We start from the raw sequence: 25,967 nt of genomic DNA on the forward strand, positions 1-25,967 counted from the left end.
GACTCAGCTTTGTGGCGACCAGTTCAACTACATTTTAACTCAAATAATGCAAATAATGCCTATTCTCACAAATATACGTATATTTAATACAGAAACAACTAAAACAGTTCTCGGGACATTAAAAAACGTTAAGGTTTAGTATGCATACTTGGCAGGCACAAAACCAACGAATCCCTTCCGCTACATTTGGCGTAAAACTGCCTTGCTCCCATAGTTGCTCGTTGCTTCGCGTGTTTTGTCCGGTTGTTTGGTCACCGTATTTTACAAATTACTTCGTTTTATCGCATAATAAATAGTGAAGTTAGCTTATTTATCAATTCACTGTCTTGTTATGCGACCTGACTGCCGATAACATCACCGCCAGAGGTGTACGTCAACACCGTACGCTTGAAAGTTTACGTCGATATCTGGCGGGTTCTGACTTGGGCGTAAAAGGCGCGTACCAATGCATTCGGCGTACGCCGGAGTACGCCGGCTCCTTACGCGCGTACGCCGGTTTACGTCGTTGCGCGAGTACGCCGGTTTTACGCGTGCATGTGGTTGGGCCTTTATTAGGTACCCGGGCTGCTTGCGTCTAATTTCGTCGTCGTAACCGTCGTCTCATGTAGTCTCGGTAATGAAACACCGGGAAACTCGTTTACGCCTCGCTGTGGAGCGCTTCGTAACGCGTATACTAAGAAAATTCGCGCATCTCCACGAAGTGAATCATGACACGTGGGCGAAGCACTGGGAACAGTGCGAATACCACTTATGTGTTGATATATTGCCTCAGATATTCGTAATGCTTTATTCTTCCGGAACAATGTTGACATTTCTGAAGTACGTTCCCAGATTTAGGATTTTCGAAAAGTTTCGCCTATATAACCTGCCGTTCGTGTATTCTTTTAACTTTTGGCTGGAAGTCTTGAATCGAGGGACCGACAGACGGACGGACATTCTCGTGTTTAAGGAGGACTCCCCTGCTAACATTCCTACGGGACTTGCTGCTTTATAACCGACAGGCTTAAAAACCGTCGTGCACGAATAGGAAAAGTTTAACGAATACATACAAATGTTCACAACGGCCTATAGTTTGCTTATTTTAAAAATATGTGATTTCTGTACTGAAATATATACACAAGAATCTCACTTGCTGGACAGCTAACGTCATCTAGTGAAAACTGAATATACCAAACTGTAATTCTTGTTCATTATTTATTTCATTAAAGCAGGAGGATGAGGAGAAAAAAAATTATTCGAACGCAACATTAAGCGTCGAGAATGTGCCGGGTCAGGTTCACAGGTTCAACGCCAACTGGTCCGTGAGCTGGTCCGGGGCTAGCCAAGTCCGCCACGTTGAAGGAGGAGGGTTGGGAAATGTGGGGATTGAATTGCAATGGGACAGGAGAAATGCAGTGTTCTAAATTAGCGTATGGTTCGGGACAATTGGGACACGCTGGTGAGTATCGGATACTTCAGAGGAAGGAACGAGCAGGTGTAAGGATGGTATTTAACTGTATGCGTCGAAGAATACGTATTTGCGTGGTGGTTAGAGATTTGTCTGGAACAGGATGTGTACGAAGACTTTGCGTAATGTTCTTGTAGTGAAGCTTTATTTCTTGGTTGTAGTGGAGGGGAGTTTCCCACGTCGGTGGATAAGGCCAGGGAATCCCAGGTGCCCGGTGCAAAAGTTCGCGGGCGAGGCTATGCACTACCTCATTGCCTAGGATTCAAGCGTGACCAGGAATCCACCTCAGTGTGACGGTGCTGGAGCGTAGCTTTCTTATGGCTTTGCGTAGATCATACTGCAGTTCTTTATGAATGCTACCCATGTGGATGGCGCGAATAGCTTGCTTTGAATCAGTGTATATGGTATATCCTGAGGGGTTAGGTAGTGCTAAGGAGAGGTCCTGAATACTGGTGATTAAAGCAGTGATATATTTCTTAAAGAGGAAAATTATGCCATTATAAACTTTTCTATGGATTTGTAAACCTTTTTGTTCTGGTATACGCGATGCCTTTTAAGCCCGTGGTGTACGAGTTAGCAAGTCGCATAAAAATGTGATAAGTGAGTCCCTCTGAAGTAGCTGAAGAAAGACGATCGTCTTTAAATGCGCGACAATATGAAGACACAAGAGAGGACACTTACACCGGACACAGCTTTCTCGTGTTTCCGTCTTGTCCCGCTTTATAGCATGTCGAACTCCTTTCACCAGCTTGCCCTAATCTCTGCGTTGAACCCTCGGGGGGTTTTGTTCACCGTCATTAAAGATAAACGGAACCCTACCTGCACAAGTTTCGCTTAGAATGTAAAGGCCCCAGGGCTTCGTAATAAGCACGTTCATAAGACCCCTTCATAATAAGACCCCTTCATAATAAGACACGTTCATAATAAGACACGCTCATAAGACCCCTTCGTAATAAGACACGTTCATAAGAGCCCAGGTAAACCTATAAAGTTCTATACACCTAGCGCTTTAAAGTTGATTTCAAGGCTTTACCCAAAGGCATTGCTAGAAAGACCCCTTTTTAAAGATATAAGTGGTTTCATATTAACGTTATATGGTCTTAGCGCAATATATTAATTGCATTTTTATCATGCGACGAAACTGTGACGCGTGAAGCGTTACAGACGGGCCTCCTCGTTGCGTCCAAATGGAAATGCCGAACCAAATAAAACTTCCCAAAAACTAAGATAACGATCGTGTTTGGTAAAGCGGCCTCCTCTCTTGGGAAACCTAAGCGGGAGGATATTCAGGAGAGGTGAAAGCCGCCTGTACTTAAGGTGACCTTCCCCATCTTGGGATTCATAGTGCTAGCGTGTGTACAGTGCGTCGCCTTCTCAGATATGTGAACATAACATCGATCGCCCTCAAGCCCGCATGAAGCTCCGCCGCAGATATAGTCGGGGCCACAAAGGGTTCGCCCTGTCAGATGCATGGTGTGCGTGGACAATGCACTACTCGCGCGAACAAAAGCGCCCCGCGACACCGTGTGGCTTCCACAATTTGCGCGCTAATCTTCCCGGAGTATATTGCTGTCGCGCGCCAATGTTCTCCCCCCTTTTAACCGTGGCTATATAAGCCTGGAAGAATGGCTTCAAATATGCTCTATCTGGGTACCTATCACCGCGGGTACGGATATTTGTCCAATACGCTACCTATCAGAAACAAACAAAAAACATGAGATGTATTGAATTGTTCGTGAACAAACAAACAAAAACACGCGGGTTCGATTCCCACCCGCAGCGGCCGCTTTTCTGATGGAGGCGAAAAGCAAGAACGCCCGTGTGTTCGAGATTTAGGCGCCCGTTAAAGACCCCCAGGTGGCCAGAATTAATCCATCGCCCTCCATTACCGCGTGCCTCATCGCCTGCGTTGCGTCGGCGCATTAAACCGTTACCCTACAATAAATCAATCAAACCAGACAAAAACACCACCTAAGAAGGGCCTTTGCCCGCTTTTGTATACACAAGATGTTAGTTAACGTTCGCATTAAATGGGACTTCAGGAAATCTCGTCGAAGGAGGATAGACCTCTCACGCCCCTCCAGCTCTTCTACGCCCAACTCTCACACTTCCCCTTTTGTGTCGGTCTTCCCATGGTAAACGCATTGAAGGTTTGCCGAATTCAATTCAAATTTCCCGCGTTCGCCCGGCTGGCGCGTCACCTGTTGGGTCTTTCTGTTACGGTTGGACTTGGAACTCGAGACATGAGCACGAGGATCGGGCGCCAGCCCTATTTTTACTTTGTGGGTAAATTATTTTTTCAGTGCTCAGCACTTTGGTGGCCGCTGCTTTGGTTTGGCGTCGACGTCGGCGTTGTAATCGTGCGAGCGGAGACAGGAAGAAAACGGGCGAGGAAAGTGTTGCGAAAGTGTGAGGGGGAGGGCAGTATGCTCAGCCCGCACGAGCACGAGCACGCACGAGCCCCCACATCGGCGGCGACGAATGGCGAATGTGTAAGGGGGAGGCAAGGAGCCCTGCTCTCCATTGCGGGGCTCATCCGAACCACGTGGCATTTGTGCGGGAGGTTCAAACACGATTGACAACGACATGCTTCTTGGCGGCGACGCTTGGCGAAGGTGTGAGGGGGAGGCAGAGAGAGAGAGAGAGAGAGAGAGAGAGAGAGAGAGAGAGAGAGAGAGAGAGAGAGAGAGAGAGAGAGAGAGAACCTTTAATAGGAAAGGATGACCACTGGTCACGATGGGGGAAAGGAATGGGGAGGGAGGGTAAGAGAAAATAAACAAATTAATGCTGGCTGTTCTCAGTAGACTCAATAACTGGGCCAGTTCTTGGAACCTGCAATGGGCCAGTTCATGGTGATCGCAATAGGGTTTGTGCACATTTACCAGTTCGTTCGGGGGAGGACCCGCTCAAAGAACCCGTGCCAGACCGCTTTTAATTGAATAAGCCGCTATTTCATATAATAGTTGGGCATCAGTTTGTTGTGGATCGGGATGGGGTTGGGGAGCTTTAAATGTACGGTGCATGGCGAAAGCTGGGCACCACCAAACTACGTGTGTGAGGTCTGATGGAGTGGTGGTACGGCAGTAAGGACATCGAGGGGGCAGGTGAGGGGTATACCACTTGCGAAGTGTTTCGGGTGTGTACGCTGAATTTGCAATATATTTGTTAATAAAAATTTCGCCAGACGGGGAATAGGAGGTGGGCGGCTGAGGTAACCAGCTGGAGTTAGGGCTTTTAGACGTGTGCGTCGGTCCTTCTTGTGCTGGTGAATGCGCATCGCTGGGGAGGGAGAGGAGGACCGCGACGTGAGACATGCTCCACGTTGCGTGGCTCATCCGAACCACGTGACATTTGCGCGGGATGTTCAAACACGACTGACAATGAGATGCTCGGCGGAGGCGACGCACTGCGACATAACGACAGAGTGGCGCGCGCCGCCATGCGTTCGCTGATCACGTGATCACTTCCTGAGAAGCAGAAGCGGTGCGCTGTGATCGAGAAGACTGCAGTTCACGCTGCGCGCAAATTTCGCATTAGGGAGTTCAGCAGTCGTCAGCCATATTTAGCGTGTTCTCGTTTGCTGTCGCAAAATTACTCTCGCATGTATTTTTAAATAAAAGAACACTGCTAGTATCAGCCATGCATTTGTTTTTTACTCAAATATCGCTGGTGTTTTGTTTTTTCTGAACAATATTGACAAGTATCGAGTACGCTACCATACCGCTTGGAAATGTTCTGCGTATATAAAAGTTTTGTAAAGAAGTCCTTTAGCTTTTGGCTGCGCGGCTGAATCTATAGGGACAGCAAGACATACAGACAGGCCAAAATATTCTCCTTGATTAGCCCAAGGAAGACTGCCGTCTTGAGAAACATGCTGAAGATTCCTCGCTCTAGTTTTTTTATGGTTACGAGGTTGAAGACATGCTAACACGTTTTTATTTTTTTTTTTGCGCGTTGTTAGTTAAACTACGCCTAATTTGACTATTTTTCTTCTGTAGAAGTGCGCATGCCAGGGTGTTTGTCTACTCGTTAACTATTAAATTTTTTATGCGGTCGTATAAATTCAACGCTCTTCTCGTGTGCCCCCTACAACGGTTGCCGGTGGGCTTGAAAACACTTGAGTTTGAAATAAACTGTTCTTCCCGTGTGGGAATACACTTCAGTGGGGCCATCCGGTGTACTGATTTTCTTAAACACCTTCACCACGCTGGACCCGCTACACTCGCTGGCCTGCACCCTCTCCTTGTGAACCCGGGACATTTCATGCCACTTACAATACCCCGACCGCAAGAAAAAAAAACCGATCAGCTGATTGCGAAAGGAATTCGGCAGCAGGATTCTTTGACATTTCAGTCTGCACGACAATACAGCCGACGTTGCCATACAGGTCTTCGACCCTAACGCTGTCGATGTACCAGGCTGTAAAGAGATGTCAGGTTTGTTCGCACCCTGAAAGGAGCGACGCACCGCGTTTCCCCGAAGAAGCGGTTTTGTATATTTCCGCGCCGCAGAGTAACATTGAAGATGAAGCCGGAATGCGTCCAGTTAGGACGAAAGTAACAACATTCAAGCTTTGTGCCGCACATCAACTGTTTGTGTACACCCGCATGCTACCAAAGATAGAGACAAGCCAAGTGCGTGTCGTAGCCCCAGTCAAGTGCTAGGAAGTAGCACAAAGGGGGGGGGGGGGGGGGGACAATTGAAAGAGGATGGATATGAATAAAGAACTGTATTTGTGTGTGCGTGTGTGACGCAGTGAGGGTTTCTCAACATTTAACGCTGGTCCCCAGGCTGAACGGAATGCCAGCAAATACTCATATACCAAAATGCGGGCTCTTGTTGTGGGATAGGTAGGGCCAAGCTGGAAGGGGGATGCGTGTGAGGTTAGAGCGTGCGGGCTTCTCCGCAGAGGTCGAGAATGGCTGAGATTGTTACGTTGCATGCCATCTCCCCTTTTGTGACAGCACTTGGTACGTGCCTCGAACAGAACAGAGAAAAAAGTGGAAGAGAAAGAACGGAAAACAGGTGACAGAGCACAATGCAAGGAGGTGTGTGTTGTGTATACGGGTGGCCAGAAAAGAAAAAAAAAAGCGTCGCTTAGGGAAGCTGACGAGGAATGACTAAGCGAAGAAGAAGGAAACGTGTAACTTAGTTATTGCTAGTTGAATGCAAGGAAGTACCAGCGCGTTAGCAAGACGCGTCGGCGAGGTGTCTTGCAGCTAAGGTTTTCTTAAATTTTCATTTTTTTTTTAATTTTTGCTTCGCCTTTCTCAACTGTGGACACGCCCCTCGTCGCGATCTCGTCACCAATTCATCGGTTATCCCAGTCGGTGGGTTCTGCACACAGAAGTGACAGAACTGCTGGCACCCTAATAAAAACGATAAAATTCGGGCCGGGAAGCTGACGAGACTCCAACGAAGACGCTATCGCCACTAAATGCGGAATAAAAGCGGCGCCATCGCTCGCGACAGAACGCAAATTTAGGCTTATTTTTCGTCACTTAACGTTTTGACAGCTTTACTTACGCCGAAGAAAAGGAAGAAGAGACGGCGAGGACAGATCCTTTGAGGGCCCATCACCGTAACTGTCTCTTCCGTAAGGGGCGACAGGTCACCTGGATAAGCGCGCCCGGAGGGCGCGAGTAGCACTGAAGCCCGCAACGAGTAACAAGGGAGCTCTTACAACCATTCTCTCCTCTCCTCCCGTCTATAACTGAATCACGCCACACGTGAAGGCTTACACCCTGCATCATTATCCGCTCCTGACCGCTCTGGTCCCGTATCTTGATTAGCCGAGACAAAGAAGACGTCACGACCATGCATGCGGAGTGTAAGCGTTGAGTGAACCGCAAAGTCAAAGGCGGGAAAGAAAAGAGGAGGCTTTATTACCAGGGTGGCGTTGTCTATCCAGAAGCGTCTCCGCGGGAGACGGGAACGGCGGGAGGCGCTCAACAGGCGTGCCGGCAAACCCGACACCACGCTGAGCGCCGCCGGCGACAATGATCAAGCGCCGAAGGATACAATGGGGCCGAGCTGTGCGAGCCATTGTACCTGTTCTCCTCGCGCCTTATCCCCCGGGGCGACGACGACGCCCCCAGGTGCTGTGCGCCGCCGGCGGAGAATGCCCCCGACAACTGGATTAACCCGGCTGACAAGGCGCGGCTCCCCTCGCTCTCTTTATTGAGCCTCTCTTGCCTGGCTCGTCTTGTCTCGCTGTACTACTATTCTTCACCCTCCTTCCGTTGTTGTTGTTGCACGTCCTCTTTTCCGCGGGAAGGGGACGATTTGGCGATCTATTATCGCGTGTTTCTTTTCTTGTTACGAGAAAGAGCGATGGGGACCCGGAGGAACGCGGCGCTGCGCATGCGAGAAGACTTCGATGGTTTGCTGCTGGGCATGCTCGTTGAGTCCGGCTTCTGTCCACCACTTCTCCGGGAGGCCCTGCCCATCGATCTTCATTAAACAGGCATATAAATGCGTTAGCATTTTTATGTTGACTCAGTGATGAAACCCGTCCGCCCGTCCGTAACGGTTCGTGTGTCACGCTATACCCGCATGCCAAAATGGTATCAACAACAGGTGCAGGGCGTTCAAATTTCATACTGTCGCGAACCGTAGCCTCTCGTTTGTTTATTTGTGTGTTTTGTAGCCCGCGCCTGGCCGCGCCCAGCTGACTTATCCAAGTTTGAAGTGAAACGCGCGTTTCCGGCCCTTTCTTTTGTATGCGGCGCAGGCTATATAACTGAATGAAAAAGTCTACCGCCTGTCGTCACTAGAAATGGAATTTCCGTCTTTGATCGGCAGTGTTCTAGATCTGATTTGATGGCTCTCGGAGGGGTAAACGCTGAGGGATAAATGCTGGCACGGCAAACACCGCGGCATTCAACTCGCCGACACTCCACTTTGGACGTCACGTTGTTGACTGCTCCGTCAAAGCTTGTGTATAGTCCTTTGAATTCCTATTGGAGCACAAGTTCGCTCCGTATACTTTTGTTCTCTTAAGAAACCTGCATCGTCCTTGGCTACGTGACAATATATAACCACTTATATTTTCCCTAAAAAGTGTCTTCCAAGCAATGCACGTGTGTATAATACTAAAGCCGACCTTAAAAAGGTTCGGTGTATAACTTTTTATAGGGATAAATTGGGGTCTTTCGAGGTATTTAATAATAGCTGCTAGGGACTTCAAACCTTGACATCAAATTCGTTATATTGCCCCTAAAAATGTCTTTTCAGTAATGCAGTTGTGTATGGCAGTGAAGCCAGCTTCAAAAAGGGCTCGCTGCGCATACAAAGAGCCTTATGCATTTCCCCGGCAATTCTCATTTGGCCCTTCATGCAACTTTCGAAGAGAAAGCTTTCTTAGTGGTACCGATGGCGTCCGGTTAAAAAGCAAAGGCATTTCCCCATAGAACCGTTGGTCGACCGAAAACCTCTCATAAGATCTCTGGACACATGGTGAGTTCGCCAGAAACCGGGATTCCATCGCGTCAAAAGGCTTACTTGATATTAGCGAAAAAAAGAACGGTTCTAAATAAAAAAAAAAACAATTCGTTCATCGATCATGAAGAAGGGGTACAATAGCATGCCTTTATCTCATAAACCACGTATCGGGTATACAGGTAGATGATTCGTAGATGCGTTTGCTTAGTGCGCGAAAAATCGTCGCACGGGTTCCTTCTTCGTTTGCGATTTGGGTCTTTGATGGTTTGACGATCGATTGGACGCTCTTTCAGCGAAGGTTGGATGCACTTTTAGCTTTCGCGCTTCCCTCAACTTGCGTTAGGAAGGGATGGTGAATTTTTTTACGACAGTGCAGTTGAGCTGCAATTTAAAACAATCAGTGGCAGTTCACCTATCCCTGAGGTAGTCGACCAGTGCATAAAACGCGACAAGTATACCTCGAAGAGGAGGCGAACGAGCAAGAAAACAAGTATGCGTCTGCAGTACATCACGTTGTGCTGCTGAGCATGAGGACCCGGGTTCGATTCCCGGCCGCGGCGGCCGCTTTTTTGATGGAGGAGAAAAGCCAAAATGCCCGTGTGTTCGAGATTTCGGCGCATGTTAAAGATCCCCAGGTGGTCAAAATTAATCTGGAGCCCTCCACTACGGCGCGCCTCATCGCCTGCGCTGCGTCGGCGCGTTAAATCCTACAATCAATCAATCAATCAATCAATCAATCAATCAATCAATCAATCAATCAATCAATCAATCAATCAATCAATCAATCAATCAATCTGTAGTATATCACGTGATCCTCCTCGCAAATATATTACATGGGTATCTACCATGTGCACGAAAGGGTATTACAGTCGTGGGCTCTCAACTGATATGGGCCAGGAGTAAGAAGTTGTACGGAGGGGTCATTAATCATTTGTAAAGTTGATACGGCACGTGCACGTGCTGACGCTTAGTCGGTGGATGAATGGCTTGGACCCATACTCGCCCTCGCGAGCATTATAGAGCATGAGTCCTCATTGTACTCATTGTACTTCTAGCTGACAGTACTGGTTGACGTCGCCAAACCTCAAAGTATGAATTCAGACTTTATCTCCGGCGCATGCTGTTAGTCTAGCATATATCGTTACATATTGACGCACTGCGTATGTCCGCAATGGTGTATTGGACAACGCTTTATAAGAAACCTGTGCCTGTATACTTTAAACACAGTGTGCCTACTTTGAAGCCTGTCGAAAAGCGTCACGTACGTGCACACAGTATACCTCATTCCTGCAGTGAGTGTACCGGACAACGCTTTGTAAGCAGGAATTTAGTCTGCTTTCATCCGGTCTTAGGGTAAGACGAAAGCCTTAGATCTCCTTGTTTCACAAAACTCGTGAGGCACAAACAATCGTTGTGAGGTGCACAGAATAGCCCAAAAAAGTTTACGTTGCGCCAGCGTGACACGTGAGGCGGGGATCGTGCTCCAACAAAGGTAAACATCAGTACGGGAAGAGACCGACGCGGTCCGCACGGGGAAAGGAAAAACAGCTGCGGCAATGCAGGGCAGGCGACACCGCACGGGCGATACGAGCCTCCTAGACTTCTGGCGATGAATGAATGAATGAATGAATGAATGAATGAATGAATGAATGAATGAATGAATGCTTTATTACTATATATCTTTTGCCGGTATAGGTCCCCTCTGTTCAGGGAACCTCTAGGTTGCCTATCGTGGCTTCCTAAGCGGCGTCATGTGGACTAGGTTGAGTCCTTGTCGGGGGCTTGTTGACGTCCCTTGCAGTGGCGTTCCAGGTTTTGCTTGATGAAAGCGGTGAGGGCGGTTTGGTCTTCACGTGACGAGAGTCCCCACAATGGTTTCTTCGCCTGGTCCCTTGTTGCAGTTGCCGAATAGGTGACGCTGATCCAACACTCCCAGGCATTTCGAGCACTGTGGTAGTGGTCTTCCTTGGTAAAGGGCCAGTCGTGCTGGGGTTAGGAGGGTACCCGTTTGCGCCTGCCTCACTAAGATCTGTTCTTATTTGGTTAGGTGTTTGTGAGGTTTAGGGTAGGCTTGTGGGTTGTGTCGTAGATCTTTCAGTGTGATGGATGGCCAGCGAGAGAAACGAGCTTTTGAGGGTGCTGTACAGAGGGCTGCTCAAGTACATACGGTCGCGGCCGCAAAGATGGACAGAAAGTTCCAGCGCAGCTCAACAGAAGGTTCAACTAGGCTTTCGCATTCATATTTTGAGAAAGTAGAAAGCATCCCCAGTATTTTTTTTAGGAATTTATGATGACCTTGTGATTATGATTCCCGCTTGTGACAGCAGCGACGACTGTGTTCAATTAATAGAAGTGGCAAACTGCAAACTCACTTTATTATGGGCGAAGCTCCTTAAAGGAGCCATGAAGAGAAAATGCAGCTTCGTTTAATTTGAAAGAACTAGGATTCAGTATCTCACTCAGCCCCATTACAGCCACAAAATATGTTTTTTAAACGAAAAAAAGCAAGAAGTATTAAAAACTTTTAAATTTCGCGCCACAGTGACGTGTTATGAGCAAGAATGACGACATACGGGCCAACAATAAAACATAATTTTCAGTGCGTTAACTGCACGTTAGCATTCAAGTGATGCGGTCAAATGGCACTACAGGCCCCATTACAGACGTCCAGTCATGTGTCGTCGCGACAGGTCAGTTAGGCGGCCGCCAATCGCACAAACACGGTTCCGTGACGTCATAGAAAAGTTGCGGGAAATTGGCTAAAGGGTCGCGACTGCTTCACACGTTTTCATCAATATCTCCGTTATTTGTTCGAAGATTGCGATGATATTGGTATCATTGTTATCGGGACTAAACAGTCTTTCTAATAAACACAACTTGTATTTTGTCTTCATGGCTCCTTTAAGGGGTCGGGCTGTCGGCACCTCATGTCATCGTCGTAACCATCATCTCATGTAGCCACGGTACTAAAACACCGGGAGACTCGTTTACGCCTCGCGCTAAAACACTAAAAGACATCAGACTTTTATTCCCCGATGGTTTCCTTTCCGTTAGCAAAAACTCCAAGGCGACAGGAATACACTTAAAAACTGCATGCTTCGCCCCTGTTCCAATTTCACGTTAGTGAAGATGGCCCGGGATTTTTTTCTGTTTATTCCAGTAATGTTAAGGATACCTCACTTCGCGAACTGGGGTATTTCACACTATGGCCAAAGATACGCCCTTGGGTGAGGGAAAGATAGATAGGTAGAAACCTTTTTTTTTTTTTTTTAAATCGGCGCTACGGCGTCCACGCAGACCCGTATGCGCTCACAAAAGCTTCGAAATGGGGCTGCTCAAAGCATTTCATTCCTAAATATCTTCAACCACCCTATACAAGTAAGGTTAGAGACAGCGGAAACATATCCCACTAGTTGTCATGAATTCGTATTGGCTTCCTAAGGCGAGACCCGCTTTGGGGTGGTTAGGTAAGATCCTTCGCTCCTACCGCGATCATGCTGTTATTTGGGCTGGGGATTTTAACGCTCACCATCCTGATTGGCTCTACACATACACCTCACCATCAGGTCAACTCCTAAGGCGGGTCACTCAGCAACTCCGATTTTCTCTGCTTAATGATCTAACCAGCCCTACACGACAAGGCAATAGTTGCCAAAGAGATACGATTCCTGATCTCACTTGGGCAATAGGCTTGCCTTCGGCTATATTTGAAGTCCAGGATAATTCTCTAGGCAGCGATCATCACATTATTCACACAACTGTACCCTTGAATGGTGCTTCAATTCCGTCACCGCGAAGTGCTCGCCTCACTAATTGGAATGGTTTCCGGGAATCAATCGATACGGCTGCCATATCTGATTTAAGCACCTGGAATTCTGCAATTCTCGACTCCTATGGCCATAACACCAAGCTTATTGCTCTTTCTGACACACGTCCGGCTGTTGATACACATCTTTTACGCCTTTGGGATCAGCGTCATGCGCTTATGCGCCGATGGAAGCGTAATAAGCGCAATCGCTCCCTCAAAGCACGCATCGATGCTCTCACAATCGAGGCTCTAGAATATGCGCGCACTCTTGAAACATCCAACTGGCTGTCCTTCTGTGACTCTCTGAGTGGAACACTGCATACAACTCGGATTTGGCAACTTATCCGTTCCATGTCCGGGCAGGCACGGCGATCCACGCACATCACATCGTTGCGGTTGCAGACAGGTCTTAGCTTGGCTGATTTGGCTGACGAACTTCAAGCTTCCTTCTTTCCTTTTCCTTCTTTGCCTCCGCCGCCTCATCCTGTCACTTGTCCCACTCAAGAACCTATTGACGCAGATTTTACATTCGCTGAACTCCGCGCTGCACTCACCGATTGCAAACGACACACAACACCAGGACCGGACCTGATTACATACTCCCACTTAAGGAACCTTCCGGACTCCGCTCTAGAAACTCTTCTAAATTTCATCAATGAAGCATGGCGAACAGGCTGTATCCCCCCTGAGTGGAAGACTGCTAACATCCGCCCTATTCCAAAACCAGGCAAATCACTTGCTTTGAACAGTCTACGCCCAATTTCACTTACGTCCTGTGTTGGAAAACTGATGGAGCGTATGGTCCTGCATCGTCTCACTTGGCTTCTTGAACATAGCCAATTCTTTGACTGGACTATGACTGGGTTCCGCGCTCACAGGTCAACACAGGATACAATGCTGCGAATCCAACAAGAGGTGTATGCATATCCGAGCGCAGCCCAACTTAGAGCAATCGTGAGTCTAGACTTCCAAAAGGCGTTTGATGCAGTTTCGCACTCTGCAATTCTTGAACAAATCCGGATACTTACGCCTAGCTCCCGACTGTACAACTACATCCACAATTTTCTCACCACACGACTACACTCGTTGGTGTTAGAGGACTACCGCCAAACCCCCTGGACTCCTACCAGAGGAGTTCCTCAGGGATCTGTCCTCTCCCCTACTCTGTTCAATTTAGCACTTCGCCCCCTGCCTCGTATGCTACATTCCATTCCTAATCTCTCGTTTGGACTGTACGCCGATGACATAACCCTTTGGTGTTCTACCGGCAGCCCAGCTGCACTGTCCGACACACTTCAGGCTGGAATTGATGCGGTCCACTCGTTCGGGTCAAGCGTAGGTCTCACACTATCTCCGCAGAAGTCTGAGTACCTCGTGGTCACTGATGAGCGTTTGCGGGCTAAAGCTAGCGACCAACGCTCTCAAGTAGAACTCGTGATTGATGACATTCCTCTTCCACGTAAGGCCTGGCTGCGCGTCCTCGGCTTCGACCTACAGGATAATGGGAAGGCCTTAAAGGAGTACTGACACGAAATTTCAAAGCTGAGATAACTATGTAAAACGCTTCCTTTTTATCAGGAGATATCTCCCAGCAAGTTTCAACAGCAACCGTTCAGCGAAACATATTTAAAATCCATTTTAATCTTCGCCCGCACGAGAAAGCCCAGAGCGGGCCGACGTGACATCATCTGCTACGTGCCCCAAACTGCCGACGTCGGGGCTCCCGTGACGAAGCCGACGCGCTGGCTGTGGTTGGCGCGCGCTGCTCGGGCGTGTGTACACGTCATGGTTTTGGGACTGACGTCATGCTGCCCGGGCCTGTGGGGACGGCGAAGACCTCGGCCGGTCTGGGGGCGCGCGTGCGCTCGCTCGCGCGCGCTTCCAGAGAGGCAGCGATACGGCAAGAATGGTGACGCCATGTCATACATGCTGTCATGGCGGCCGCTCGGCGTTTTTTTGTCGAAACCGAAACTGGCACGAATAAACGACGCCGTAAATGAATGTTTACGCTGCGCTCGACCGTCTAATCTGTCATTCTATGATTAGTGGGCTGGTAGGCACGCATAGCAGCGAAAAAAACGTAACATAAAAATTTCGTGTCAGTACTCCTTTAAAGTGGCTCAATCGATGTAAGGCTCAAATTACCCAACTAACTCACATAATCGGCAGGCTGACCCGACGTCGCCAAGGCCTACGAGAACACGATATTACGCGACTTGTGAACTCTCTAATATATACTCGCGTTCTTTACGCACTGCCGTACGTAAAATTAACGTCATCGCAACGATCCCAGCTTGAGCGGCTCCTCCGGCCTGCCACCCGCCTGGCTCTAGGGGTACCTAGATATACCCCCCTCGCTAAGTTGGAGGCTGCTCAGCCGTTCGCATCATTGTCAGATCAAGTTGATCTTCATTTGGCGGCACAACACACTCGTCTCCAGCTTACTTGGCATGGGCGTCTTCTCCTATCCTCACTTCATTACGAGGTAGCTTCGTTACCCGACATTACAGCGACATACCCCCCTTGGTATCCACTCCCTCGCATAAAAGTTCCTACCATTCCAATCAATGTATCCGCAACCTCGCATGCAGGACGTCGTCGAGCTCGAATATGCACTCTTCGCTATCGCTATGGTGATCTAGCAACAGTGACGTACACAGATGCCTCCTTCTCATCCAAAGACGCACGCGGGGTCACAGTAGTTGTTCCTCCTACCCAGCCGCCCTTGCAGAAAAGATACTCGGCCGTTCCTTCCGTCCTGTCTCTAGAGGCTCAAGCAATAACTGACGCAATCTTATCGTTAGCCACTCCTGGTAACCACGTGATCCTCAGCGACAGTCAGGATGCTCTGCGCTTGTTCCAGGAGCAGACGCTTCCCATCAATATTATGCATGCACTCCACACTCATCTGGCCAAACACACTGGTACTAGCTACGTGCTGGACTGGGTTCCTGGTCACGCAGGCGTTCCGGGCAACGAGCTGGCGCATCAGCTCTCCCGTGCTCCGTCCCAACCGGGAGACTCGGAGACGCCCTGGCCAAATCCTTTCCACCCACCCACGCAAGCGCGACAAGCCCGTCTCCATCGACGCCAGACTGTGCAACAGTTAATCGGGGATAGGCAGACTCTTCCGTCTCCCTCTCACCTGTTACCCCGGGCAGATGCTTGTCTTATCCGGCAAGCGCAAACGGACAGCCTTCCAACTCCGCACATACTGCATCGACTACAAGGCCATCGCAGCCCTGCGCGGTGCTCCAAGTGCTCTGGCTTTCCCAATACGCCGCATGTTCTTTGGGACTGTTCTGGTTCGCAACCATCACTCGCAATTCATCTTAAATCCCTTACACCTCCTCCCTCTTCTCTCCAAGACTGGCTCGCGCCACCGGAGGGAACAGACCGAGTGGCCTGGTGGCGAGCTTTGGTGGCTCACGTTCGTCAGGTTCTCCCGTCTGTATAGATAATTTTGTTCCTTTCAGAACCCCGGACTTTGGGGGTCTTTTTCTTTGTTTTTTGTGTGTCAATAAAGTTTACCAACAACAACAACAACATTTGTCGCAAATTCATTGGCGTGACATGATGGCCGGGAACTTTCGTGCGCGGGACTGTGCACCGGCACCATGGGATGCATGACAAACGTGACTTTCATTGAAACATCCCGGAACGAGTCTTCGAGGCACTGCACGTTGACAACCACGCCCGTCCGAGGACTGAATCGATGCACGTTTCATAAGTCACAGTCAGAATCGTTGCCTAGCAAGGAAGTTCTATTGTTGTAGGAACCGGATGGATCCGCCGCTTCCTTGTGCCTCCTCGGTGACTTCCTTCTGCGGCCCATTGAATTCCGCTCCTTTGATGCCGACCGACCCGTGCAAGGCCGCCCATTAATCGGTAGCGACCAAATATGGTGGTCGTTGGTGCGACCACGACTCTTTTATGCCCTCCACGCAGGGAGCACGTGCCACGTGCCGAAAGACACCGTCAAATTCGTCGGCTTTGAACTTCAACCCACATACAAATCTGTTTCGTAGCGTAAGCTACACTGGCCGAGGTTGAGCGGTTTCGCGTGTGCCGTGAAGGGCCGTTCTGCGCAAGCGCGAGAAGCATTGGATTGTTGGATTGGTCTGGATCAGATCGGATCAGATTGACTTTGCGTAGCGTAGACTTGGATTGGATTGGCTTGGATTGCATGTGTTTGGATTGGATTGGATTGGATTAAATTGGATGGTGTTGGATTGAAATCCAATCCAATTGGAGTACTGGTGCTGAACCTCAGCTCACGCTACGTATATCCTGGCTTAGCCGAGCTAAGCCACTGCTAATTTTTTATTTTTCTTTTTGCGCAGTCGGTAAAACGCTTAAGCCGTAACACAGCTTTCGTACTTTCAGCCTTCCTTCCTCTCCTGAGCTCGATAAAAAAAAAAAAAGACTACTGGCGTTCTGAAGTCTAAACGCGCCCCTTTTGTCTCCATCGTGTTTCTACAGAATATGTTTCGGCAGTTTTCAGATCTATCCGGCGCGGTGGCTAAGCGGCTAAGGCGTTGCGCTGCTGAGCATGAGGACGCGGTTTAGATTCCCGGCCGCGGCGGCCGCTATTCTGATGGAGGAGAAAAGCAGAAATGCCCGTGTGTGCGAGATTTCGACGCACGTTGCAAATCCCCAGGTGGTCAAAATTAATCAGCAGCTCTCCACTACGGCACGCCTCATCGCCTGCGTTCCGTCGGCGTGTTAAACCCTACAATCAATCAAATCAGTTTTCCGCTGTAACTAGTTGAAGTTGAAATCACTGTTATAGACTTTCAAGTAATTTCAAGCAACCGTTTTTTACGCAATACAAGGCCGGTTTCACGCACACGCCGTGTGTCCAGAGGTCTTATCAGAGCTTTTGGGTCGACCAACCGGTCTATGCGGAAAGCATTAGTTTTTTCACAGAACAACATCGGTCCTACTAAGACAGCTTTCACTCTAATAAAACTGCTCTAAGAACACGTGGTCTACCTTCGACATGCTGTCGTGCCACATACCATGCAAGTGTCGGTCCCATTGATAGGACAATCACACCTTCACCACAAATGAAAGTTGGATTTACGCAGTACTACGCGATACCTTGAGTAATTAACTTGGCGGTAATTCAAAGACACAATACCTCAGCCGTTAAAACTTCGCTGCCTTCTAAGGTCACTACAAGCCATGTTTCAATAAGTGAAACGCAAGAGGCTGCCAAGTGAACCGAGACAGATAACTACTCCGGTTAATATCCCCATGCTTTATTAGCGCTCACCCGTATCCTGATTAATGGAGGGTCGGTGGCCCCACATCGCTCCCTCATTTCAAGCCACAGGGATTCAAGAACGGTGTAAAAATACATAAAAAACCCACGTCACTTGATCTGTAGGGAGGCTGGAGCAGGAATGCAAGGGTCATATGTCCCGCATACCGATGTCACCAGACAGTGAGCTCACTATATCATTATAACAGGGCCAAATGGCTGGCCCATGCGGCCCATGTTTAACCCCCCTTTTGCGACCTCGAAAATGAGGGAACACCGGGACAGGAAGCCTTCCCATGCGCGCATGTCGAATACTTGCAGATTTTTTTTTCGCAGCCGCTTGACGTAAAGCATTAAACATACTCTTTTTAGTGTTTGTGGGTGCGTAAATGAATCATCCGTCTTCTTCCCGCCCCCACACCTTCCTCCCCTCTCGAAACCTGCCCTCTACCTATATACTGACGACTCATAATGTCGAAATTTCTCATCTCAACGCTCCTACTTCTAGTGCTAAAAATAGCAATGCTTCCACCTATAAACTCACGCTGTCGTCACTTGAATCTCGCAATCCACTTCTTCCATAGCCGCCTTTGATAGAGGAGGTAAATTAATGGGCATATCTCAAACCTTAAAGTTAGGCCTAACTCCACGCCAGTGCGTACCCTTGTCTGCTGCTGCGCAGATAGCCCTCCGGATGGCCCATTAGCAAAGACGTTCATCTTACATTTAAGAAGTCCATTTAAGCGTGGTAGGAGTGTTTCACTCTAAAAAGCTCATTCAGGGCTGTCAAGGCAACCGAGCTCTCACTCGCAGCCGAAAACAAGCCAACAACAAAGAAAAAGAAGAGTGGATTCATGAAAGCGGGACACGAAATGAGCCAGCAAGGACGGATCTGCTGCTCGCATATGAGACCGGCAACAAAGGGTTCTTGAATAGCGAGGCGAATAAGGGGACTGAAAAGGAGGCCGCGTGTTCATCTTTAGTCGCCGCAACACAGGGACGTTAAGACGGGGACAACAGGCCCGTCGGGGAGGCAGCGAGTCGGCCTTGTCGACAAGAACGGGGAAACACGACAACAACAACAGCAGCACGGGACAAAAAAATACAGAAATGAAAACAGAAATGTCCCGCTGGGCAGAAGAGAGACCCAGAGTGCCCAGTCGGGACGACAAGTGTGGCCGGGTGATGAGGATGGGCGACGGAGAACAAGTAAAAACTAGCGACGACACTGAAAGGGCGAGTGGACGGCGAGGAGGGCGACGACAACGAATGAAGCGAGCAGCGAACGTCCCGCAAAGGCGCTTTCCCGCGGCGCGTTGGGGCCAAGTGGCGAAGCAGCCTCGCTGCTCTAGCGCCGCGCGGACCGCAGGTCCGCCCGATTAATCTCGCGGGCGCTCACAATGGCAGCGCGCTCTCGCTGGAGAAGGAAGAGGAAGGGAAGGCGTTAAAGGATGCTAGGGGAGGCGTGGAAGATGGGGGAGAAAGGGGAGCACGTGCGGAATGTGACTCCTCATATCCCGGGGGGAGAAGAAGCTCTTCGCGGGCTTGCCAGGCGTTACGACACTGCGTCATCTAACTTTCTGACAGTTTGTTATACGAGAATATGGAAGGGGGGGAGGGGCGCTCGGGGCAGAGCTTTAACATGGTCGCGCCCTTTATTTCACCTCCTTATGAAGAGCGGCCGCATTCCTGGAGTCGACTCTTCCTTTTAGTACGGGTGTCTTGCTGGAGGAGCGACACCTATTGACATTCCCCGCGGAAAGGCTCGGATAACTATGTCGCTTATTAAATTTCTGTCCCGCCCCGTTATTAAGGCCCGCACGTGTGCCTATCGGATGGCGAGATGCGTCACGGGCGAGCGGGAAATACAAAAAAGAAATACTAGCTGTCCTTTTGTGCATGCGTCGTCGAGAGCGTTACAGAAGGTAAAAGCGTTGCCAATATCGCGCTGTGGCCCGTTGCCCTTTTGTGCTGCAGGTGGCGGGAAATATGAATCTCTCCCTACTTTATTGACGCAGGGTTATCATATAGTGGCAGCGGGATTGTGCGTTGGAGCTTAGCAGTGAATTAAGGGGGGACGCCCGGTTTCGGCGTAATTACTGGTGGCGGATTCCTGGCATAGTTGCTTCTAGACGGTGACACTTCTCGACACGTACGCATTTTTTTGGCGCGGGGTGGTTGCAGAATACGGTACTTTCCGGAGGGTAGATGGTTCTTCACGCTTGGCTATCATTTATCAATTTATTGGGGCTATTTAGAATGGTGTCTTCTTGGACATTTTGATTGTCAGCGCATTAAAACTTGACACTTTTTAGTCGTTCTTTTTTTGTTTCACTGTTGTTGTTTCAGTGCTGTGTCCATATGGAGGAACTATAAGTTTTATAGGTTTTATAGTAAAGGTTTCATGTAAAGCTATAGTATAGTTTTATAAAGGTATAATATAGGTTTTATAGTGTAGTACTGCTATAAGTTTTACAGTACTTCTACGTGCTTTTAATGTCTAAAAATGCGTTTTTACGGAGACCGAAACACCTGATCACCGAAGCAAACCAAAATTTTCGTTCGCCTTCATCCAACCATATTACAACCCATTTGAACAACCGAATACCATGTCGAAAAGCCGCCGTCTGTTGACGCTTCGTTACCAACATTATCCCCATCTTTATAATAATTTACTAACTAATCGCTCCCTTTCCCCTCGGCTTCAAATCAACGATAATGAAATCTTCTCCTCTTTCGCGCTACACCCGTGTCGTCCGCTTTCAGCTAATCAGCGCGCGCTCAAAGCGGCCGCTTTTGAAAGAGACACAACTTGCAATTCCGCTCTATAGATTCGCTTTATGGGGAGTTACGGCTATCGAAAAGTCGGGCAGGACAACCCCCTCCACCCCCCCTTACACCCCCCCCCCCCCAAAAAAAAACCCTGAGGTTTGAAGGTGGTCGACAAAAATTATTGTTACATGCAGTGAAACTTCAAGCAAAACGGGAAGGGGTAAATAAAGGTAAAAGAAAGGCAGGAATGTCAATCAGGCAGTGGTTTAGTTTGCTATCCTACACGTGGGAAAGGAAAAACAATGAGAAAAAAATATGAAAACAGTAGAAGGGGCAGGTAAGGACGGAGCTTTAAGAGGTGTGCACCCAGCGTTACGATGCTATAAACGATAGAGTTGAGAGACTTCATAAAGCGCAGTCTTTCTCGAATTCCTGCAACAACTATGTCAGGAAAATAAGTTAGACAGAGTTGAATAATTATTATAACGGAAGAAAATTGTTTCTGTCTTGATGTTCCCCCATCGACTTGTCGCTGCCGGACGTTTCAGACCACGGTGGAAGAATCTATTCTTCCATCGTGTTCCAGACTGCCACCACCTGTTCCATACAATTTTCCAAAATGATTTTACTGCTTCCCAAATTCCTTATTCGGCAAAAGTTCACCGAAAGATGGCCTTGTGTGCTCCGTGAGCCGAGCATTACACCAGAAGAGCGTCACGTGCAAATGTGAAGGAAGCGGCCACGGCTGCATGACACGTTAGACCGCCTCACACCCACACTTCATGTTTATGTACAGCGATAATACGACCCAGTTGGATTCCAACTTCCACTATCTATGTCTTGATGCAAGCGCTCTGTCTCTTGGGACTCTAAGAGTTTAGAAGAACGGAGCAAAAACTGCTGCTAGCAGTTGGTGTGTAGCACTAGTGCACGTTCCCACGCTCGTTACGAAATTTCAGGTGTTGAGATAAGTAAAATGTTTGTCAGTCTCAGTCAGTCGTCGTTACAATCAATCAATCAATCAATCAATCAATCAATCAATCAATCAATCAATCAATCAATCAATCAATCAATCAATCAATCAATCAATCAATCAACCAATCAACCAATCAATCAATCAATCAATCAATCAATCAATCAATCAATGAAAAATCTTGCCAAGGTCTCCTTAGACATCCACAAATAGTCATCAGATCATAAGACCATCTGGTCATAAGGCTTTCAGAAGGAACAATCTGCGTAACAAGGCTCAAACGACTATATATATATATATATATATATATATATATATATATATATATATATATATATATATATATATATATATATATATATATATATATATATATATATATATATATATATATAGAAAAAGTCGTGAAGTGGAGTCCTTAGTTGCTGCAGGAATACGCACAAAGTAGAAGTACGCTCTTCGGAGAATATATATATATATATATATATATATATATATATATATATATATATATATATATATATATATATATATATATATATATATATATATATATATATATATATATATATATATATATATATATATATATATATATATATATATATATATAAACGATCTGAGCCGGAATCACTGAAAAGCCGCTCCAAGCCAGCGTCGCAAAGCCGCCCTGAAACAGGCATTCCCAGGTCTGTCTGCAACGATAAAGCTGTAGTTCTTTCAAGTTCTTCCGGGGCAACTTCCGTTGTCGTTCTTAAGTTGTCCTGCTTCCGATGTATTTCTTGCTTAATTTGAGCCTGCTTCAGATTTATTTCCCGGTTTCCCTCCTGCCTGCGCAGAGTGGAAGCGCGGGGGAGGAGGCAGCAGCAGCGGCGGCCCGCCGTCGGACGACGCGTCGTCGGAGGAGCCGAGCGGGAGCAGCGGGAGCCCCGCGCCGGTCTCTTCTTCGGCCACCGACGACGGAGTGGCGGCGCGCTGCGGTGGCGACGCGGACGACAGCAGCGACCGGTCGGTCTCGCCGCCCGAACAACCGCTGGCACTGGACGGCCGCTCGTCGTCTTCGCAGCGCCGGTCGCCGCTCGACACGCTGGCCAGGCTCTTTCCCACCAGGGTGAGGACATTACGCACGCTTTTCCCCACTCCCCGCGGGCCGCTTATACGCGTGCCGTGACTATATCTTAGGTGACAGAAACTAGGATATGCTGGAGTACTCGCACAGTGGCAAGTTTAGGCCGCTTGTCGTCTTTGCAGCACCGATCGCCGCTCGACAGAGGGTAAGCGTGTACACTGTCACCGGCTGTCACCGGCAAAGGGAGCTTATATGCGTGCCGTAACTATAACTTAGATAAGAGAGACAGCGATTGGCTGGAGTACTCGCACAGTTGCAAGTTTAGGCCGCTCGCGTCATTGCAGCGCCGATCGCCGCTCGACAGAGGGTAAGCGTGTACACACGGCTGTCACCGACAAGGGAAGCTTATATGCGTGCCGTAATTATAAGTCAGGTAAGGGAAACAGGGATTGGCTGAAGTACTAGCTTGCACAGCGGCAAGTTTATGACGCTCGTCGTCTTTGCAGCACCGATCGCCGCTCGACAGAGGGTAAGCGTGTACACTGTCACCGGCTGTCACCGGCAAAGGGAGCTTATATGCGTGCCGTAACTATAACTTAGATAAGAGAGACAGCGATTGGCTGGAGTACTCGCACAGTTGCAAGTTTAGGCCGCTCGCGTCATTGCAGCGCCGATCGCCGCTCGACAGAGGGTAAGCGTGTACACACGGCTGTCACCGACAAGGGAAGCTTATATGCGTGCCGTAATTATAAGTCAGGTAAGGGAAACAGGGATTGGCTGAAGTACTAGCTTGCACAGCGGCAAGTTTAGGACGCTCGTCGTCTTTGCAGCGGCGATCGCCGCTCGACCGAGGGTAAGCGTGTACACACGGCTGTCACCGGCTAAAGGGCCGCTTATATGCGTGACTTAACTATAGCTCAGGCAAGGGCAATGAGAATTGGCCAATGGGCTCTCACTGTGCGCCCTAAGGTGGAAAGTGTGAACATACAAGCAGCACTGTTTTGGCCAATTTAGCGAGATAGTGGGTAAAGATTATGCGGAAACCTCCGTGAGTGAAACAAATGGTGCAGCAATTTTCATCGTCCCCTCGATATCAAAATGGAAATCGATATTTGCTATCTATCGAAATTCGATATCAATATTTAAAAAGTTGGCGCATGCAGCTTGCACTATAGTGGTGCAAGAATGGAGAAATACTAGAGCTGGCGGCCCAATTCGTCGGAGACCTGGCTGTAGAACCTTACATGGATTTCCGAACTCGCCGCTCAAAGTTCTCCGTGATTTGCAGGCCCGATTGTTTTCTCCGCAGCCTTTCACATCTCTACCAAAGCTGACCGCGTTAGCGCGCGCTATAACCCGCAGCACTCGGCTTCGCGAACTCGGCGTCTGTAGCGCAAACTCCGCGTCTGTGCTGCCCACTTCAGGCGCGAACGCGTGTGAACTGGCAAGGAGATCAGCACGCGAGAGATCACGCCACGAACGCTGGGGAGAGTGTTCTCGAAGGTCGAGCTGGCCGACGCCTTACGAGGCGTACGCTCACGTGCGCTTGGTCTATTTTCTCTGTATTTTTTTTTCAGGCAACGCTATACGGCGGAACTAAAAGCTCAAACAGCTCTGCTGTTAAAATAAGAAAAGTCGATATCCATCATCACTCTACTTCCGGGTGCAGGCTTGACAGCTGCAGCGCTCTCCTTACGCTAAGAAAGCCTCCCATCCAGGTAGATAACGACTGAACCAATGAGGAAAACCAAAAGTTATCTAAATTAAACATAAACAAAGCGTTCGTAATCATACAATTCATTGCCGCATAAAAGCAGTGGTGTGCGACAACCTGTCACATGATCGCCTCTGACGTGAACGCTGCTACAACCAGGATAAGAGCACCTGCTGGTGAGGGTTTGTCCTTGCCGGTGACAGCCAACATTCGGAGGAAAACGGTTCCGATTTTGTTTTGAGTGCAGGCGGTCGAGATCGGGTTCCCTTAAATAGCAATGAGCGGCACATTCCACCTCCATACACGCAGGGCCAGGCGTCTCTGGCGGCCGTGCTGGACCGCTGCGGAGGCGACGTCCTCCAGGCGCTCGACCAACTGCTGCTGCAGGAGCCTCCGCCGCCGCCCCCGCCACCGCTGGACTACCGGCGGCCGCCGCCCCACCACCCGCCGCCTCACTCGGCCACGCTGCTCGGAGCCGTGCCTGCCTACCCGGGCCTGTTCCCGCCGCCTCCGTCGCCCGCCGAGCACGCCAAGCGGCTGGCCAGCCTCTGGGCACCGCAGCAGCAGGCCGCCGCCGAGCACCACCACAAGAGCGGCGCGGCCGCAGACTGAGCGGCGCCTCTCCTCTCGCCCTCGTTGGCTCTCCATCCTCCCTCCCCAGCAGCCTCTTCCATCCACCCACCGCCGTCTCAGTATTGCAGGAGTATTATGTTACGACGACCCTACTGTCCCCCCCCGACCACCCAGCTGAAGTGTCGAGGGCGGCGGTTGACGAATGCCTTCTCGAAGAAGTAATAGTATTATAACTGAACCGCGAGCAATCCCTTTAATCCGGCAGCGAGATTCCGTTTCCTGGTGGGTACAAGCCTGCTACTTCCTGCACGCCCGCAGCGCCATCTAGTGACTTGATTTGAACATTCCTTACATTATTTTGAGTACCTGGTAAAAAAGCCCCACTGTTTAACCTCGGTAGCCTACAAAGAGAGAGAGGTAGCGAAGTCGAGAGAGCGAAATAGAGAGAGGAAAAGAGAGAGAGAGAGAGAGAGAGAGAGAGAGAGAGAGAGAGAGAGAGAGAGAGAGAGAGAGAGAGAGAGAGAGAGAGAGAGAGAGAGAGAGAGAGAGAGAGAGAGAGAGAGAGAGAGAGAGAGAGAGAGAGAGCCTTTCTTTTTGAAGATTTCGGAGGGTAAAACCGGCAAGGCCGGCCATCCTATTCCGGTAGGCCACGTGTTACGGCCGCTGACCTAGCCTGTTCGACCAGTGCAGCCAGAATCGCGGATTTTGGGTGCGCATACCTGGGTTCGAGTCCCGGGCAGTGCCCAACTTTTGCAGGCCCTGTAACTTCTTTTACTGTAAAATGTTCCCTTAGCTCCGCTGTATGCTTTCTTCTCGCAAATATGGGTAGTTTTGTACATTTTAAGTCGACTTAAGGGCGGAGTGCGGCATGCTAACACGTTTAATCAACCGTCTGCATCGCA

General features: G+C 49.1%; 1 protein-coding gene across 1 annotated transcript in view; it reads left to right on the forward strand.

Annotated features, from left to right (window-relative positions):
- LOC144172940 (uncharacterized) overlaps nt 1-25,235 on the forward strand; it is a 40,810-nt gene extending 15,575 nt beyond the window's left edge. Inside the window, exons 2-3 of the mRNA XM_077701533.1 lie at nt 22,549-22,820; nt 24,802-25,235. Coding sequence (XP_077557659.1) covers nt 22,549-22,820; nt 24,802-25,104 — 575 coding nt within the window. The 3' untranslated portion in view covers nt 25,105-25,235. The remainder of the gene's footprint in view (nt 1-22,548; nt 22,821-24,801) is intronic.
- The last annotated feature ends 732 nt before the right edge of the window (nt 25,236-25,967 follow it).

Source organism: Haemaphysalis longicornis, unplaced genomic scaffold (assembly GCF_048455015.1).
Source record: "Haemaphysalis longicornis isolate Haplotype H1 unplaced genomic scaffold, Haemaphysalis longicornis Haplotype H1 scaffold_270, whole genome shotgun sequence".
NCBI lineage: Eukaryota > Metazoa > Arthropoda > Arachnida > Ixodida > Ixodidae > Haemaphysalis > Haemaphysalis longicornis.